The sequence below is a fragment of the Crocuta crocuta genome, unplaced genomic scaffold (assembly GCF_008692635.1).
Source record: "Crocuta crocuta isolate KB4526 unplaced genomic scaffold, BGI_CrCroc_1.0 scaffold52, whole genome shotgun sequence".
In the NCBI taxonomy this organism is placed as follows: domain Eukaryota; kingdom Metazoa; phylum Chordata; class Mammalia; order Carnivora; family Hyaenidae; genus Crocuta; species Crocuta crocuta.
Genome location: NW_027528617.1, coordinates 1,946,850 through 1,963,459, shown reverse-complemented (window position 1 = coordinate 1,963,459; position 16,610 = coordinate 1,946,850). Strand labels below are relative to the sequence as shown.

Sequence of the window (16,610 nt, the reverse complement as noted above, 5' to 3'; positions counted from 1 at the left end):
CTCTGATGCAGAGCAGCTTACGTCAGCTGGCAGCTCATAAGAAAGAAGCCGATGAGGAGCTTCCACCAGTGAAAGGAGAGCATGGAGAAAAGAAAGAGGAACAGAGGAAAAGGGAGTTGTTGGGTTTTTGGACCACGTGGACATTGGTCACTTTCTGCAAGAGATTTGGAAAAATCAGGGCACCTGGGTGGCTCAGTCAATTGAGCAACCAACTCTTGGTTTCGGCTCAGGTCATGATCTCACAGCTCATGAGTTCAAGACCTGCATCGGTCTCTGCACTGACAGTACAAAGCCTGCCTGAGACTCTCTCTCTCTCCCTTTCTCTCTCCCCCTCTCTCTCTCTGTGAAGATAAATAAACTTTAAAAGAAATGTATAAAAAGAGATTTGGAAAAATCACCGTGCTTGGGTCCCGGTATTGCTTAGCTATTTTCAAATAATGCTGCTTAACAAACAAAATCTCAGTACTCTAAGACAACAAACTCATGACTCTAGAGGTGGCTTGGCATGGCCCAGCTTGAGGCTATGGTTCAGGTCTCTCGTTCTGAGAACAGGTGGCTGTGGCATGATGGCCTCCTGACAGAGACAGAAGCGCAAGAAGAGGGGCTGGATCACACAAATACATTTAAAATGTTTATTCATATTATGTCTGCTAATACTCCGTTTGCTGTAACAGGTCAGATGGCCAAGCTCAGCAATAGTGGGACAGGGAAATACACTCCACCTACTTCCCTGGTGGGAAGCGCTGCAAAGTCACCTGGCCAAGGGTGCGGAAGTGTAATTTCTCACAAGGAGGGAGGAGGAATTGCAAATGATAACCAATCTGCAACAAATTTCGCTTACAGAAGTCCTCAGAAGGCTTCAGACTAGCTATTATTTTGAGTTACAGAGTCAACTCTACTTCCTTCTCTGCTTAATCCTGAGGGCTTAGTTTGACGGTGTTCAATCAGTGCAAATTAATCATTTATGTAAATTATTTACCATTTTTGTCACTTATCCAACATAATATTGATATGTAAGAATAATAGTTCATGACTTCTTTGATAATTTACTTTTTTTTTAAGATTTAATTTTTAGTTATTTTTTTTTACAAATATTTTATTGTCAAGTTGTTTCCATATAACACCCAGTGCTCATCCCCACAAGTGCCCTCCTCCATGCCCATCTCCCACCTCCCCCCCTCCCCCATCAGTCCTCAGTTTGTTCTCAGCATTCAAGAGTCTCTCATGGTTTGCCTCTCTCCCTTTCCCCCACTATTTTCCCCCTTCTTCTCCCCACGGTCCTCCGTTAAGTTCCTCCTAATCCTCCTATATGTGCAAACATATGATATTTGTCCTTCTCTGCCTGACTTATTTCGCTCCGCATAACACCCTCAAGGTCCATCCATGTTGCTACACATGGCCAGATTTCATTGTTTCTCATTGCCATGTAGTATTCCATGGTATAGATAAACCACATCTTCTTGATCCATTCATCTGTTGATGGACATTTAGGCTCTTTCCATGTTTTGGCTATTGCTGAGAGTGCTGCTGTGAACATTGGGGTACATGTGCTCCTATGCATTCTTTGATAATTTTCTAGGTGAAAGCCCAGATAGCATAATCTATTGCTCACTGGTAATATCTGTTCACAAATCAGAACTCTTTTAAAGGAAACATTTTTCTTAAAGTTTTATTTATAACAAATTTCCAAGGTCCAATTAGGCATTCAGAGGTAACACATTTCTAAAGTGGCATGTCTTTACAATAAAATTAATTTTAAAAAATGCTTCATGAGTAACTGCAATTTCCTAGATCAATAATAAAAATCTCTTATGTGGTTAGAATCTCAGCAGTAGAAGGACAAATTAAGAGATATAAATAATATAATATTTTATTGTATTTTTAAATATAATTTATTGTCAGTTTGACTAACATACAGAGTATAAAGTGTGCTCTTGGTTTTGGGGTAGATTCCTGTGGTTCATCACTTACATACAACACCCAGAGCTCATCCCAACAAGGGTCCTCCTCAATAATAATGTAATATTTTAAAGAAAACTTAGTTCTTTAGGCTTTTGTATTACTTATTTAACTAAAAACATTGCTTCCTGGCTCACAACTTTAGGGTTCTCATTCTAAGGTTGTCTTACCAGATATAGTTTCCAGAAATTAAGTGAGGAATGATACTTGAAAGTGGTACCATGAGAGTGTATAGTGCTATACTAGTGTCCCCTGCTGGATCCATTTACAAGAGCTAAGAATTTAAAAACTGTGGAGTTTTAATATAAATGGGGCTTTGGGATTTTTGTTTGTGTTTTTAACAAAAGGAAAACCTAACTGACAAAGGATTATTGTGTGTGTTAAATGCTATTTATTATTAAAGAAAATAAGGTGTTTATAATATTTCTTGTTTCACAGGGTCTATTTGATTTGTAAAGTATATTTTTGTCAGTCACGTTTGTTGACTGAAAAATATAATTAGTTTGTGTGGACTGTCCTTGCTACCAAGAAGCAGAATTATACTCCAGATTGTTACAAGAGAAAAAAAATATGTTTGTGTGTGTGTGTTTGTGTATGTGTGTATGTAGCTGTTAGACTACCAGAGCAATGACCATATCTAATTAGAAAATTCAGTCATGTTCCTCTTGTTTATATTTAGTTGAAGAGATTAAATATGAGCTGGTTTTTTTTTTTTTAAATCAGGCTTTTTGTCTTGAGAATAATGGTATTCTGCTACCACATTTGAGACTTATAAGATTCAAATATACTTACAGGACACAAGTACACTCTAATTTACTGTTCTTTAGACATAGTTAGCCATCTTTACTTTCTTAAAGAGGTTAAAATCCTAGTGTGCTTGAAGGTTAAACAGACTACAGTTCCTTAGCATGTTCAGTGCTCTTCGTGGAGAACTTCAGCCTGTGTTGATAATAATACATGTGTCTATTTAGCTTCATCTAGAAGGATAAAATATGTATGTCCCATCCTTAATATTTTTTAAATCCTTGATATTATACCTTCCTTGTGAATGTCAAAATGCATCTTTTATTTGTTCTTATTAAGGGGCTTGTGACTTAAATAGCCTCTATTCTGTGACTTCCATTCCCTATGTGGGAATAACAAAAATGTGGAAATAAAGTGACCTATGATTCCTGATTGCCAGTAATTAAATTAGGACAGCTCATTTCTGACTTTAGTCTACAAGTTCTTTGGTAAATACATTATCTTATTTTTAAAAAATATTTTACTTAATATTCTTATTGTAATAAAGGTGCGGGTAGTTGGAGTTACCTGTGCAGCCTGCCCATTCCCATGCATGAATGATCTTAAATTTCCTGTAGTTGTGCTGGATGAGTGTAGTCAAATAACCGAACCGGCCTCTCTCCTTCCCATCGCAAGGTAACGTAAAAACTTCCTTTCCAAAATGCACTCATATATCATAATTATTTCAAATAATTTTGCACTTCAAACTCTTACCAACCTTTTGTGAAAATTCCTAGCAATTTAGGTACTAAAGCGATTTTTTTAAAAGAATGCAGAGGGTAAATTTGAGGGTGGTAATATGTCAAAATTTTGTTAGATCACAGATTAGACATTTGGGTCACATAATTCTTTTTTTTTTTTTTTAAGTTTTCGTTTTAATTCCAGGTAGTTAACATACAGTGTTATATTAGTTTCAGATGTACAATACAGTGATTCATCAATTCTGTACATCGTCCTGTGCTCATCACAAGTGCCTTCCTTAATCCCCATCACCTGTTTCAACCCATTCCTGCCACCCACCTCCCCTCTTGCAATCATCTATTTGTTCTCTATAGTTAAGATTTTGTTTCTTAGTTTATCTCTCTCTTATTTTTTCCCTTTCTTGTTTATTTTTAAATTCCACATATGAGTGAAATCATATGGTATTTGTCTTTCTTTGACTGATTTGTTTCACTTAGCATTATATTCTCTCACTCCATCTGTGTCATTGCAAATGGCCAGATTTCATTCCTTTTTTATGGCTGAATAATATTCCATTGTATCCATTCATCAGTGGATGGACACTTGTGCTGCTATTATATCTTGCCTATCGTAAATAATGCTGCTATAAACGTGAGAGGGCATGTGTCCCTTTGAATTAGTATTTTTATATCCTTTGGGTAAATACCTAATAGTGCAGTTGCTAGATCATAGGGTAGTTGTATTTTTAACTTTTTGAGCTGTTTTACATGGTGGCTGCACCAGTTGGCATTCCCACCAACAGTGTACGAGGGTTCCTTTTTCTCCACGTCTTCACGAACGCCTGTTGTTTCTTGTGTTGTTGATTTTAGCCATTCTAACAGGTGTGAAATGATATCTCCTTGTAGTTTTGATTTACATTTCCCTGATGACAGGTCACATAATTTCTAAAGCCTTGATAACACTAGTGCTAGAATTATACTAGGAACTTGCAGGTTTCTCAACTAGATTAAAGGCTCTTCTTTAGTTCTAATTTGAGAACCTAAATCTACTGAAGAATGTTCTTTAGTTGCTTACTTTATAAAGTTCCAGTGTTTGGGTTCTGAAAATAAAATTTATGTCATGAAAGGATATAAACTATATACAGAAAAATGAGTTGAAAATGAAAGTTTGTCTATTAAAATTTAGAAAACTATGAAATCTTCTAAGCTATATCAGCTAATTGAAACATTGTACCTTTAAAGCATCTCTAACTGAGGGATCCTAAAGGCAGTGTAAAGAGTGCTAGACTTGGAGTCAATAGGCCTGAGTTCTAATCCTTGTTCTATCCCCAGTTAATGAGGGGACAGGGTACCAGCTGTCATGATTTGCCCGGGATTTGGGATGTCCTGCATCACGGGAATTTTAGTTTAAACGGGGACAGTCCTGGGCAAACCAAGATGAGTCAGTCGGTCACCCCCCACTCAGGAGCCAGGAATGGAGGAACAGTAAAGGCCCTGCACAGAGTATAGAGAAGTAATACTTGTGGAGTACCTACTGTATATTAAATGCATTATGTACTTTACTAAGTCCTTTTAACAGTTATGCAAGGTAGTAACATCCAGGTCATTGGTAAGAGTGCTGAAGCTTGGAGAAGTTAAATAACTTGTTGTATCCATAGAATATAATAGAGTTGAGATTTAGATACAAGTTTTCTACAAAAAATTGGATATTTTCCCACAATATCCTACATCAATTTAGAAAGACATTTAGCTCCAGGAACTTAATTTATTTCATCTCTAAAGCAAGAGTTTAAGGCAAATGACTTCTAAGAAAGCCTCTAAGTTTACAGAATTTAAAAGTCATTGTTTCTCAAAATGTGTTCTGCAAAATGCTAATTCCATGCTGGGGCAGGGAGATATTTAGTAAGTTTTATGTAGGAAAAAGTTGTAAAGGATTTTTTACTGAGTAAGTTCAAATCCTTTTAATACATTTATTAGCATTATTAAGCCTCGTTAGTTGCCAGAACTCTTCGGGAACACATGGAAAATAGTGCAGCAAATGATGTCAATGCATGCCTTCTCTTGTTGCTTAGATTAATTTTTGGAATTCTGTTTTTAGGTTCGAGTGTGAAAAGCTGATTCTTGTTGGAGATCCCAAACAGCTTCCTCCTACTATTCAGGGTTCTGATGCAGCTCATGAAAATGGATTGGAACAAACTCTTTTTGATCGGCTTTGCTTAATGGTACTACTGCTCAATTCATACAGAATTATCATTTACGTATTATATACTGTGTAGATTGATAGAAAATAAAAATATTAGAAGACCTAGTCCCTGCCCAAGATAATTGTAACTGTTTAGGAAGTACCCCTCTTAAAGATAACTAGCACTCTGTAATTTAAGTGCCCTCTTATAGACAGGCGAGAATTCTACCACTGAACCACCCATGCTAAGTGCCCTTTTATAAAGTGAATCTTTTCCCCATATACTACTTTAGTAGTGGGTAGTAAATATATTGCTTTTGCTCTAAAATCTAAAAATACTGTATGTCTTTACTATCCATGTCCCCTATTGTAGAGCTGTTGTAGAGTTATGCTTTGCATTTAAAAGAATTTTTTGAATTAATTATATATATACTATATATATTTTAACATTTATTTTCAGAGAGAGCTAGAGGAGAGAGAGGGAGCGTGAACGGGGGAAGAGCAGAGAGAGAAGGAGAGACAGATCCCAAGCAGGCCCTGCACTATTAGGGCAGAGCCCAATGCAGGACTCAAACTCATGAACCATGAGATCATGACCTGAGCCGAAATCAAGAATCTGACACTTAACCAACTGAGCCACCCAGGCACCCCTAATTATTAATACATTTTTAAATAGAGGTGACATTCACATACTATAAAATTAACCATTTTTAAAGTGAATAATTTGGTGACATTTAATACGTTCACAATACTGTGTAACCACGGGCTCTATTTCAAAACACTTTTATCACCCCAAAATATAACTTTATACCCAAATAGCAGTTTCTCCATTTCCTCCTCTCTCCAGCTCCTGGCAACCATGAGTCTATTTTCAGTCTGTATAGATATATCTAGTCAGGACATTTTATATCATACAGTCTTACAACTTTCATATCATATACAACCTAGAATGTATATAATATGTGACCTTTCATGCCTGATTTCTGTCACTTAGCATAGAGTTTTTGAGGTTCATCCGCATTGTAGCATATATCAGTACTGTATTACATTTAAAAAAATGCATTCACAATGTACTGCAGCCATTACCCTACTTATTATCCCAGCAGAAACTTTGTACCCATTAAACACTAATTCCTCATACACTTCTTTCCTGTGTTCCTGGTAACCTCTATTCTGCTTTCTGCCTCTGAAATTTCCTACTCTAGGTGCTTCATGTAAGTACAATCATATGATATTTGTCCTTTTGTGTTTGGCTTATTTACTTGGCATAATTCATTCAGAGTTTGTCTATGTTGTAGTATTTATCAGAATTTCATTCCTTGTTAAGGCCAAATAATATTCCATTGTATATAATATTACATATCATTTATCCACTCATGTATGGATGGATATTTGGGTTGTTTCTGACTGTCAACTATAGTGAATAACGGTGCCATGAACATTGGTATACAAATACCTATTCAACTCTCTGCTTTCAGTTGTTTTGAGTATACACGCAGAAGTGCTGCTACTGGGTCATATAATAATTTTTTTTTTAATCCATTCTCTTTGTTTTTTAACTTTTTTTTCAAATTCCAGTCAGCTAACATACAGTGTAATATTAGTTTCAGGTGTACAATATAGTGATTCATCACTTCCANCAAATCAGTTGGTTTTCTGTAGTTAAGACTCTGTTTCTTTTCTTTTTTCGTTTTTTTTTTTTTAAACATTTATTCATTTTTGAGAGACAGAGCTCAAGCGGGGCTTGGGCAGAGAGAGAGGGAGACACAGAATCAGAAGCAGGCTCCAGTCTCTGAGCTGTCAGCACAGAACCCAATGCGGGGCTTAACTCATGAACTGTGAGATCAGGACCTGAGCTGAGGTCAGACACTTAACCGAGTGAGCCACCCAGGTGCCCCTTGACAGTTTCCTTTGATGAACAAAAGTTCCGTAATTTTGGTGAAATCCAATTTATCTTTTTTTTTTTTTTTTCTTGTGTTGCTTGTGCTTTTGGGGTCAGATCCATGAAGCTTTGTCCAGTATTATACAGATTTTCCCCACTGTTTTCTTCTAAGAGTTTTATTGTCTTAGTCTTACATTTAACTTAAGATTCTTTGATCCATCTTGAGTTTATTTTTGTAAAGGTTCTTTTTTTCCATGCATATATTCAGTTTTCCCAGCACCATTTGTCAAAAAAAATCTATCCTTTTTCCCCATTGAATGGTTTTGGCACCCTTGTCAAAAATCAGTTGACTATGTGCAGGTTTCTTTCTGTGCCCTCTATTCTAGTCCATTGGTCTATTCCATTGTATGCATATACCAATTTGCTGATCTATTATTACTATTGTTTTGATGCAATATTGTAAATCAAGCTATTTTTATAAGCAGATTAAAATATTACAGCCAAAATAATATATAAAACCTACCAAAAGAAAAATTTTATCAATGTTGCTAGTTTAAATTGAATTTAAGAAGTTATTTTGCTGTTTGAACTTTCAATAATCTGTACTTTTTTGAGAGAGAATGAGAGAGGAGAAAGAGAGGGAGGGAGGGAGAAAGAGAAGTGGGGCTCACTCAAAGTGGGGCTTGTGCTCATGAACTATGAGATCATGACCTGAGCTGAAGTCAGATGCTTAACTTACTGAGCCCCCCAGATACCCAATATTCTGTACTTTCTTAACAGAAGAAGACAAATGAAAATGAAACTAAAAGAATGATTAAATTTCAAATAAATGTTTCTTCACCCTTAAGAGATAGTATTTTCTAAAAGATCCTTCTAAGAAGATTTTAGATGGATGGATTGATTGCTTTACTCTAAAAGGTAGACATATTAGTGCTCTCATGCTTCCCCCCTTTTCTTATCCCTTCCCATATTCCTATTTTATTAGTTACATTATTCTTTTTGTTCTATAATTATAATTTGTATAGTTATTTAGAATCATTCTATATATTTTTTAACTTTCAAAAAAAGTGTTTATTTTGAGAGAGAGAGAGAGTGTGTGCTCACATTCATGGATGTGGGGGTAGGCAGAGAGAGAGGGAGAGAGAAAATCCCAAGCAGGCTCCACACTGTCAGCATAGAGCCCTGACCCAAGGCTCAGTCTCACAAACTGTGAGATGGTGAGCTGAGCTGAAATCAAGAGTCAGGCGCTTAACTGACTGAGCCACCCAGGTGACCCTAGAATTAGTTCTATATTTAGAAGTTTCTATATCATTCATCTGGGTGCCTTGGACTTCATCCTCATTTTTTTTCAAGAGTGGCTTATAGATGCATACTTTCCTGAGTCCTTTTTGTTTCATAATGTATTGCTTTTAAATGTAAAAGGCATCTTGGCTTATTGAATAGTTGCATCAAGTATTACTGTGAATTGTAGGGCCAGCCTGATTATTTTTCCCTTGTAATGATTTATTTTTCCTACCTGGCTACAAGAACTCTTTTTATGACCTTAAAGTTTATAAATTTGCCACAGTATATCTCAGTGTGGAGCTTTCTGCAACTAATCTTTCTGTAATGAAAGTTCTCTCAAACTGGAGATTCTTTTGTTTCTTTGTTGGGAGGAAAGATTTTTGCTCCACCTGATGCATTCTGCATAGTAGCTTAGTCTGTGTAGGATGCTATAACAAAATACCATAGACTGGGTGGCTTAATCAACAGGCATTTATTTCTCACAGTTCTGGAGACTAGGAAGGCCAATATCAAGGTACCTTCAGATTTGGTTCCTGGTAAGAATGCTTTTCTTGGCCATGTCCTTACATGATGGAAAGAGAAAAAAACAAACAAACAAAAAAAACCAACCGTCTGGTCTCTTCCTTTGCTGATAAGGAAACTAATCTTATCAAAGAACCTCATCCTCATGACCTCATCTAAGCCCAATTAACTTCCAAAGGCCCCGCCTCCAAGTATCATCTCTGTGGGGTTTAGGGCTACAACATAGGAATTGGGGTCAGGGACACATTTGGTCTAAAATACAGAGGTCCCCCAATTATTTTTATATTGGGTATCTTTATCTGTTTCCATTAATGTTACTTTAATTTCATCTTCATTATCTGTGAAGGCTTTCTACTATGTCTGTTCCCCTTACACCGAGTTTGAAGTTGCACTGAGTTTTGATTTGGGTTATAGTGAGTTTTATGAAGAAATTCCATTTGTTCTTTGCTGCCTTTGGTTCTCTAATGATACTGTTTTGAAAATTAGTTTGTTTCCTGAGGACTGAAATTTCCCTTTTAATCTCATTATCTTTTTAAATCTCATTGTCTTTTCGTCATCTCACTTTTGAGATTTTGTTTCACTTAGTTATATTCTGATTATATTCTAAAGCTTGGGTACTTGAGGGAAACTTTTCTCTGTTTCTTGGTTATATTTTGTTTAGGCTGGGTTCTATACTTATCATTTGCATTGTCTTCTTCCTTTATTTTGTTAATTGGAGCTGGGGAAGCTGTAGTATGTTAGCATAGTTGCCATTCCTGTTTGATCTCCTTATGTTCATGCTCTCTCAGATTTGTAATCTGTATTCTCTTAGTACCCTGAAAATAGGGTGTGGGGAGTGGGGTAGGAGTGGGATTGGAATAGAACTANGTTTTTGTTTTTTTTTTTTTTTTTTTTGCTTACATGAGCTCTCCCAATTCTAAGGTTTTATTAAATATCCAGTGTCAGGATTCATTCACATGGTTGGAGGTGTTATCCCTGTCCCAGACGGGGAATATTCCTGGACTTCAGGTGTCCCCCCAGTTTGATGTTTTATCCTCAGAGCCTTCCCTTTACTAAAAACTGCTCAGTTTACTTTTCCTCGTTCATTACTATTCTTAGGAGCCATTTCTACTTAATGACTTCTAGAGACGTTAGGAATCTCACCATACAGATGATCCTTGACTTACAGTATTTTGACTTAACAATTTCAACTTAATGATGGTGTGAAATTGATACACATTTAGTAGAAACTATCCTTTGAATCTTGAGTTTTGATCTTTTCCCCAGGCTAATGATATGCTTTAGGATCATCTCTCATGACGCTAGGCAGTGCAGCGAGCACAGCTCCCGGTCAGTGACATGATCATGAGTATAAACACCCTGTACACTTACACCCATTTTTGCACCCATACAGCCATTCTGTTTTTCACTCTCAGTATCGTATTAAATAAATTATATGAAATATTCAGTACTTCATTATAAATTAAGCTTTGTGTTGGATGATTTAGCCCAATTACGTGCTAATATAAGTATTCTGAGCATGTTTAAGGTAGGATATGCTAAGCTATGATGTTCCATAGTGTAAGTGTATTAAATGCATTTTCACTTATGATGTTTTCAACTTATGATGAGCTCATCAGGATGCAACCCCATCATAAGTCAAGAAAGATCTGTACTACATTTCTCCCTTCCACTTTAGAATTCTGTTTCTTTCTTGACAAGCACTTTATAAACTTTACGGCACTAAGTTGGCTCTAAACCTTTCTTTGGTGCATGGCTACTGAATTTTTCCTTTGCTGTTGTTTTTAGTATTTTGTTGTAGGTGTTTCTTTAGATATTGGAGAACAGATTCTGCAAGGCAACGTTACTCTACCTTTTTCAGAAGTTTCCCCTTACACTGAGTTTCAAGTTGCATTGTTTTGAATTAAGTTGTACTCAATTTTGTGAAGACTCAAGCTTTCAATGATCTTGAGTTATTAATTGTAACTGAATTGAATCATACAACTTTCTACCCCTTCCATGATAAATAAGTGTCCAGATTCTTTTCAATCAGACCTTTCCATTGGCTTTTTAAAAATCTCAATTTAAAAACTTATTTAAATTCTTAAAACATTTTTAAATAGGTAACCTAGTCACATGATTCAAAATGCAAATTCTAAAGGAACCACAAAGTAGAGTGAAAACTTTTACTCCTGTCCCCCAACCACTCAGTTTCTTTCCCCCAAAGCACTGTCATCTTTTTCTTGTATTCTTCTAGCAATAACTTATGCCAGTGTAAGCAAATACATAAAATATTTTCCCCTTTTACAAATGCTACCATCCCATGCATGCTGTTACGCTCCTTGCTTTTTCACTTATCTTTTGTCAGTGGCTTTTAAAATATGAAATAGATTATTGAGGGAATCTTAAAAGGACAAATAGGGGCGCCTGGGTGTCTCAGTCGGTTAGGCCTCCGACTTTGGCTCAGGTCGTTATCTCCCGGTTCGTGGCTTTGAGCCCTGCGTCAGGCTCTGTGCTGATAGCTAGCTCAGAGCCTGGAGCCTGCTTCAGATTCTGTGTCTCCCTCTTTCTCTGACCCTCCCCTGCTCACACTGTCTCTCTCTCTCTCTCTCAGAAATAAATAAAAACATTAAAAGTTTTTTTTTAATATAAAAGGACAAATAAAGGATAGACTGAAAAGTGGATTTATTTACAGAATGTAATGGAATTGGATTTACAAAATGGAATATATAAAACAGTTAAGGTGAATGAACTTGATCCACATAGGTAATTCTCATAAACATAGTGGATGTTGAAAGAAGCAAGGTACAAAGGGATACAGAGTATAAAATACAATTTATGTGAATTTCAAAAATACAACAAATAATGTGTATTATTCATAGATACATGCCTATGTATTAGACATGTAAAGCTTACATGGTAATGCCATAAAACACATTCAGTATTGGAGCTATTTCTAGAGAAGGTGGTAGAGAAAATAGAGGAGTGTGAGGGGTAGCTATCTATGTCACATTTCATGTTTTAACAAAAAAAAAATCTGAAATAAAATGACTAAATACTAATGTCAGATCTGTGTGGTACATACATGAGTATCATTTTTTTTTTTTTTTGCTCTTCTGTATATTTGAACTCGTTCAGAATTAATTAAAAGAAATAAAAATAATATCTATTATTATAGAAAGTGTGGAAACTACAGAAAACTTAAAGGTTAAAAAAAAATCTGTAATAACCTCAGTGCCCCCAAGAGAAAATCCTTTGTAATATTTTGGTATCATTCCCTCTAGCTTTCATCCTAGGAGTGTCTGCATATATCAAACATATACACTCTAAGAATACATATGTTTGATATATGCTCACACAATGGAATATCATTCAGCCATCAAAAAAGAAGGAAGTCTTGCCACTTACAACAACATGGATGTACCTTGAAAGCATTATGCTAAGTGAAATAAATCAGAAAGAGATAAATACTATATGTTATCACGTATATGTAGAATCTATAAAAAAGCTGACCTCATAGAAACCAAGAGTAGAATGGTGGTTCCCAGGAGCTGAGAGGTAGAAAGGTAGGAAAAGGGAGGTGCTGGTCAAAGTGTATACATTTACAGTTATAAAATGAATACGTTCTGGGGATCTAATTAACTGCATGATGATTATAGTTAATAATACTATATTATATACTTGAAAATTGCTAAGAGAGTAGATGTTGCATATTCTCACTATTAAAAAAGAAATGGTAATTATGTGATGTGATGGAGGGGTTAGCTAATGCTATGGTGGCAGTTTGCAATATATAGTATCAAATCAATTCATGGGACATCTTCAACTTATACAGTTATGTTGTACTTATACAATTGTGTTATATGTCAATTATATCACAATAAAACTGTAAAAATATATATGTATTTTTACATAGTTGAGACCATACCATATAGTTTCTATCTTGCCTTTTATAAACTTTGCATTATAATAAATCATCTCCCTGTGTTATTACTAGCTTTGTAATCATCACTTGTCACAAATATTTTAATCACCAAATATTATGTGAATATACCATAATTTAGTCATTTCTCTAACATTGTTTCCCGTACTAAAGAGTGGTCCTTTGAATTTAAAAAAAAAGATCCTTTGAGCATTTTTATATTTTGAACATATTTTGTATTTTTGGCAGAGGTTTCACATGCCCAGCCACTTAGACTCATCCACAAACTTATGCCGTAAATAATACAGAGCACTGTTTTTTTCCTTACTGTTTTTCACCCGTAAAAGATACCTTGTCTGTGTGATCATTAATCCTAGCTTTAACTATGTATTATTATTATTAGAATAACTTGTAGTTATTCAAAATGTTCAAATAATGCTCCAAAACCTTTTGCAAATAAAGAGCATGCTCTAGAAGAGCCCTAGAGTAGATAGAATATGGACTTCATGATGCACTAACAAAATTGGAACCTTCTTTGAATATTCAGACTGAAAGATGGTTTGTGCCCAAGGAAATTAATGAACTATCAACAAGTCTTTCTAATGTTTTAAAAAAAATTTTTTAATGTTATTTATTTTTGAGAGACAGAGACAGAGTGCAAGCAGGGAGGGGAGAGGGAAACGGAGACACAGAAGCTGAAGCAGGCTCCAGGCTTTGAGCTGTCAGCACAGACCCCAACGTGGGGCTTGAACCCACAAACCATGAGATCATGACCTGTGCTGAAGTCAGACGGTTAACTGACTGAGCCACCCACTTGCCCCTCTAAGATATTTTTTTTAAAGATTCCTTTTCAATCTAGTGTCAGGCCACTCCACATACATTATGAAGCCATAATGTTAGGTGCCAAACTTACTAGATAGTAAGTCTAAGATTTGATATGCTTTCTTCTTTATAATTTTGTGGTATAATAGTAAGTTACCATGAAGATATTTTTAGTAATTAAATTTTTTTATTTATAGTCTATTCTTTATGGTTGTAATTCATTTACTAAGAGCACAATTGCACAAATGTTCAATATGTTGATGTTTAAAAATTTTTAAATACTATCTTTTTTCCCCCTAAGGAAAAAAAATGCTTTAATTTTTTTTCTGCATTTAAATTTCTTAGGGTCATAAGCCAGTTCTGTTGAGGACCCAGTACCGTTGTCACCCTGCAATCAGTGCTATCTCTAATGACCTGTTTTATGAAGGAAACCTCATGAATGGCATTTCAGAAACTGAGAGGAGCCCTTTATTGGAATGGCTCCCAACTCTGTGTTTCTATAACGTTAAAGGACTGGAACAGGTAAATGACATTAATGAGACTCAACATGGTTTAGTTTCCGGGTTTAATTTTATTGTTGTTGTTTATATGGTTTTCTTGGTTTTCCGTAGCCTTTCTGGGAAATATAATTTAGGCTCTGTTTCGTATTCCAGATTGAAAGAGATAACAGCTTTCATAATGTGGCAGAAGCTGCTTTTACACTCAAGCTGATTCAATCACTGATTGCAAGTGGGATCGCAGGCTCAGTGATTGGGGTGATAACATTATACAAATCCCAGATGTACAAGGTTTGTGTTACATATTGATACTTAAATATTATAACTTTTTGTTACACTATTTGATAATCACATTTATTGTAGTTGGGTTTGGTACTTAAAAAATTTTCAGGAGTGTAACATTTTTAAAAGTTTTAATTTTTGTGTGGTCTGGCTTTTTTTCTGTATAATTAAATGTAAACCTAACAAGGTCTAATTAAATTCAGTTTACAGCTGTTAGGGCAAAAATGCAAATAAACAAATTAGAGGGAAGAAAATACAGTGTATGCTTTGTGTTTTGGGCCAGATGGGATTCAATCTTTGTTTTTCAAAATGTTCTTTCATTATTATTTCATTTTATTAATAAATCCAAAATTGATAGCAGATATTAATGTACACAGAACCCATTTACTTCTAACTAGTTTTTACATTTTTCTTTTTTAAAAAAAATTTTCCATCTGTTTTATTATTAATCTATCAACTCTGAATTAGTATGAATTCCCCAGCAATAGATAAATCATCACTTTTGATTTGGTTTCCTAATTTATATTGTCATTTAGTTATTTATGAATCATTTTAGAAACTACCAAATCTGTGTGAATCATTAAAAGAAATGAAAATTATCCACTGCTAGTTTCTGTGAATAGGTTCAGGGCTTAAGTTCTTCATGGTCCCTTCCCTGTATGGTCTCTTCTTTCCTCCACAGCTTTGTCATGCACTCAATGCCTTGGACTTTGATCATCCTGATATTAAAGCTGTGCAGGTATCCACAGTAGATGCTTTTCAGGGAGCTGAAAAGGAGATCATTATTCTTTCCTGTGTAAGGACAAGACAAGTAGGATTTATTGATTCAGAAAAAAGAATGAACGTTGCATTGACCAGAGGAAGGAGGCATTTATTGATTGTGGGAAATTTAGCCTGTTTGAGGAAGAATCGACTCTGGGGACATGTGATCCAACACTGTGAAGGTAAAATAAAAACATGTTTAATTCAAGTGTTTTGAATTAAAAATGACTCTTGAGTTAGCGCTTGGAGTGGTTCAGGTAGGACTAGCTCTGAATTTGCCACTGTGTGAGATGACTGAAATATCGTTGTCTCACGTTTTATCTCTTTCTAAGGAAGGGAAGATGGATTACAACATGCAAGCCAGTATGAACCACAGCTGAACCGTCTTCTTAAAGATTATTTTGAAAAACAAGCAGAAGAAAAACAGAAGAAAAAGAGTGAAAAAGATAAACCTCATTCACAAAAAGTCATGGCATAGATCATTTGTATTTATATAAATTCAAATTCACTTTACACTATATATTTTTTATTATATTTTTATTACCCTAAAACATTGTTATTGATAAAGCTTTATAATATGTATATAACATTAAATTAACTACATATAAAAATTTGTTCTTCGAAAAAATATACAGTTATATTCAGATAGGCAGATGTTGAAGGTAATATAAAATCTTACTAATAAAAATATATTTTTTCTAAAATTTATGGTTTCTTTTTGCTAAAGGAATAAGTTTTACAAAGGGCATGGAAAATACCAATGTTACTTAAAAAATAAGTAAATATCTCAAAAACTCATCTATTAGAACATGGCTACACAGTTGTATCAATATAACCCTTTCTGAACTACAGCTCTATCAGAATCTTTAAAAAATAAATATATTTAATGCCCTGTTACAAGTAAAAACATATTCACAATAACTTTTTAGAAATATAAAAAGAAGAAGAAAAATATTAAAAATTCACTCCTGGAGATAGCAGTGGTCAGTACATGGCCTTGGCCAGCACCCAGCACCATACCTGGTATTGTAGGTGCTCAATAAGTAGCCATTGG

The 16,610-nt window shown here is 35.1% G+C and overlaps 1 protein-coding gene across 1 annotated transcript in view; it reads left to right on the top strand.

Annotated features, from left to right (window-relative positions):
- ZGRF1 (zinc finger GRF-type containing 1) overlaps window positions 1-16,200 on the top strand; it is an 88,401-nt gene extending 72,201 nt beyond the window's left edge. Inside the window, exons 23-28 of the mRNA XM_077754995.1 lie at window positions 3,251-3,378; window positions 5,521-5,644; window positions 14,361-14,537; window positions 14,669-14,803; window positions 15,477-15,738; window positions 15,889-16,200. Of these exons, the coding sequence (XP_077611121.1) occupies window positions 3,251-3,378; window positions 5,521-5,644; window positions 14,361-14,537; window positions 14,669-14,803; window positions 15,477-15,738; window positions 15,889-16,034 (972 nt within the window). The 3' untranslated portion in view covers window positions 16,035-16,200. The remainder of the gene's footprint in view (window positions 1-3,250; window positions 3,379-5,520; window positions 5,645-14,360; window positions 14,538-14,668; window positions 14,804-15,476; window positions 15,739-15,888) is intronic.
- The last annotated feature ends 410 nt before the right edge of the window (window positions 16,201-16,610 follow it).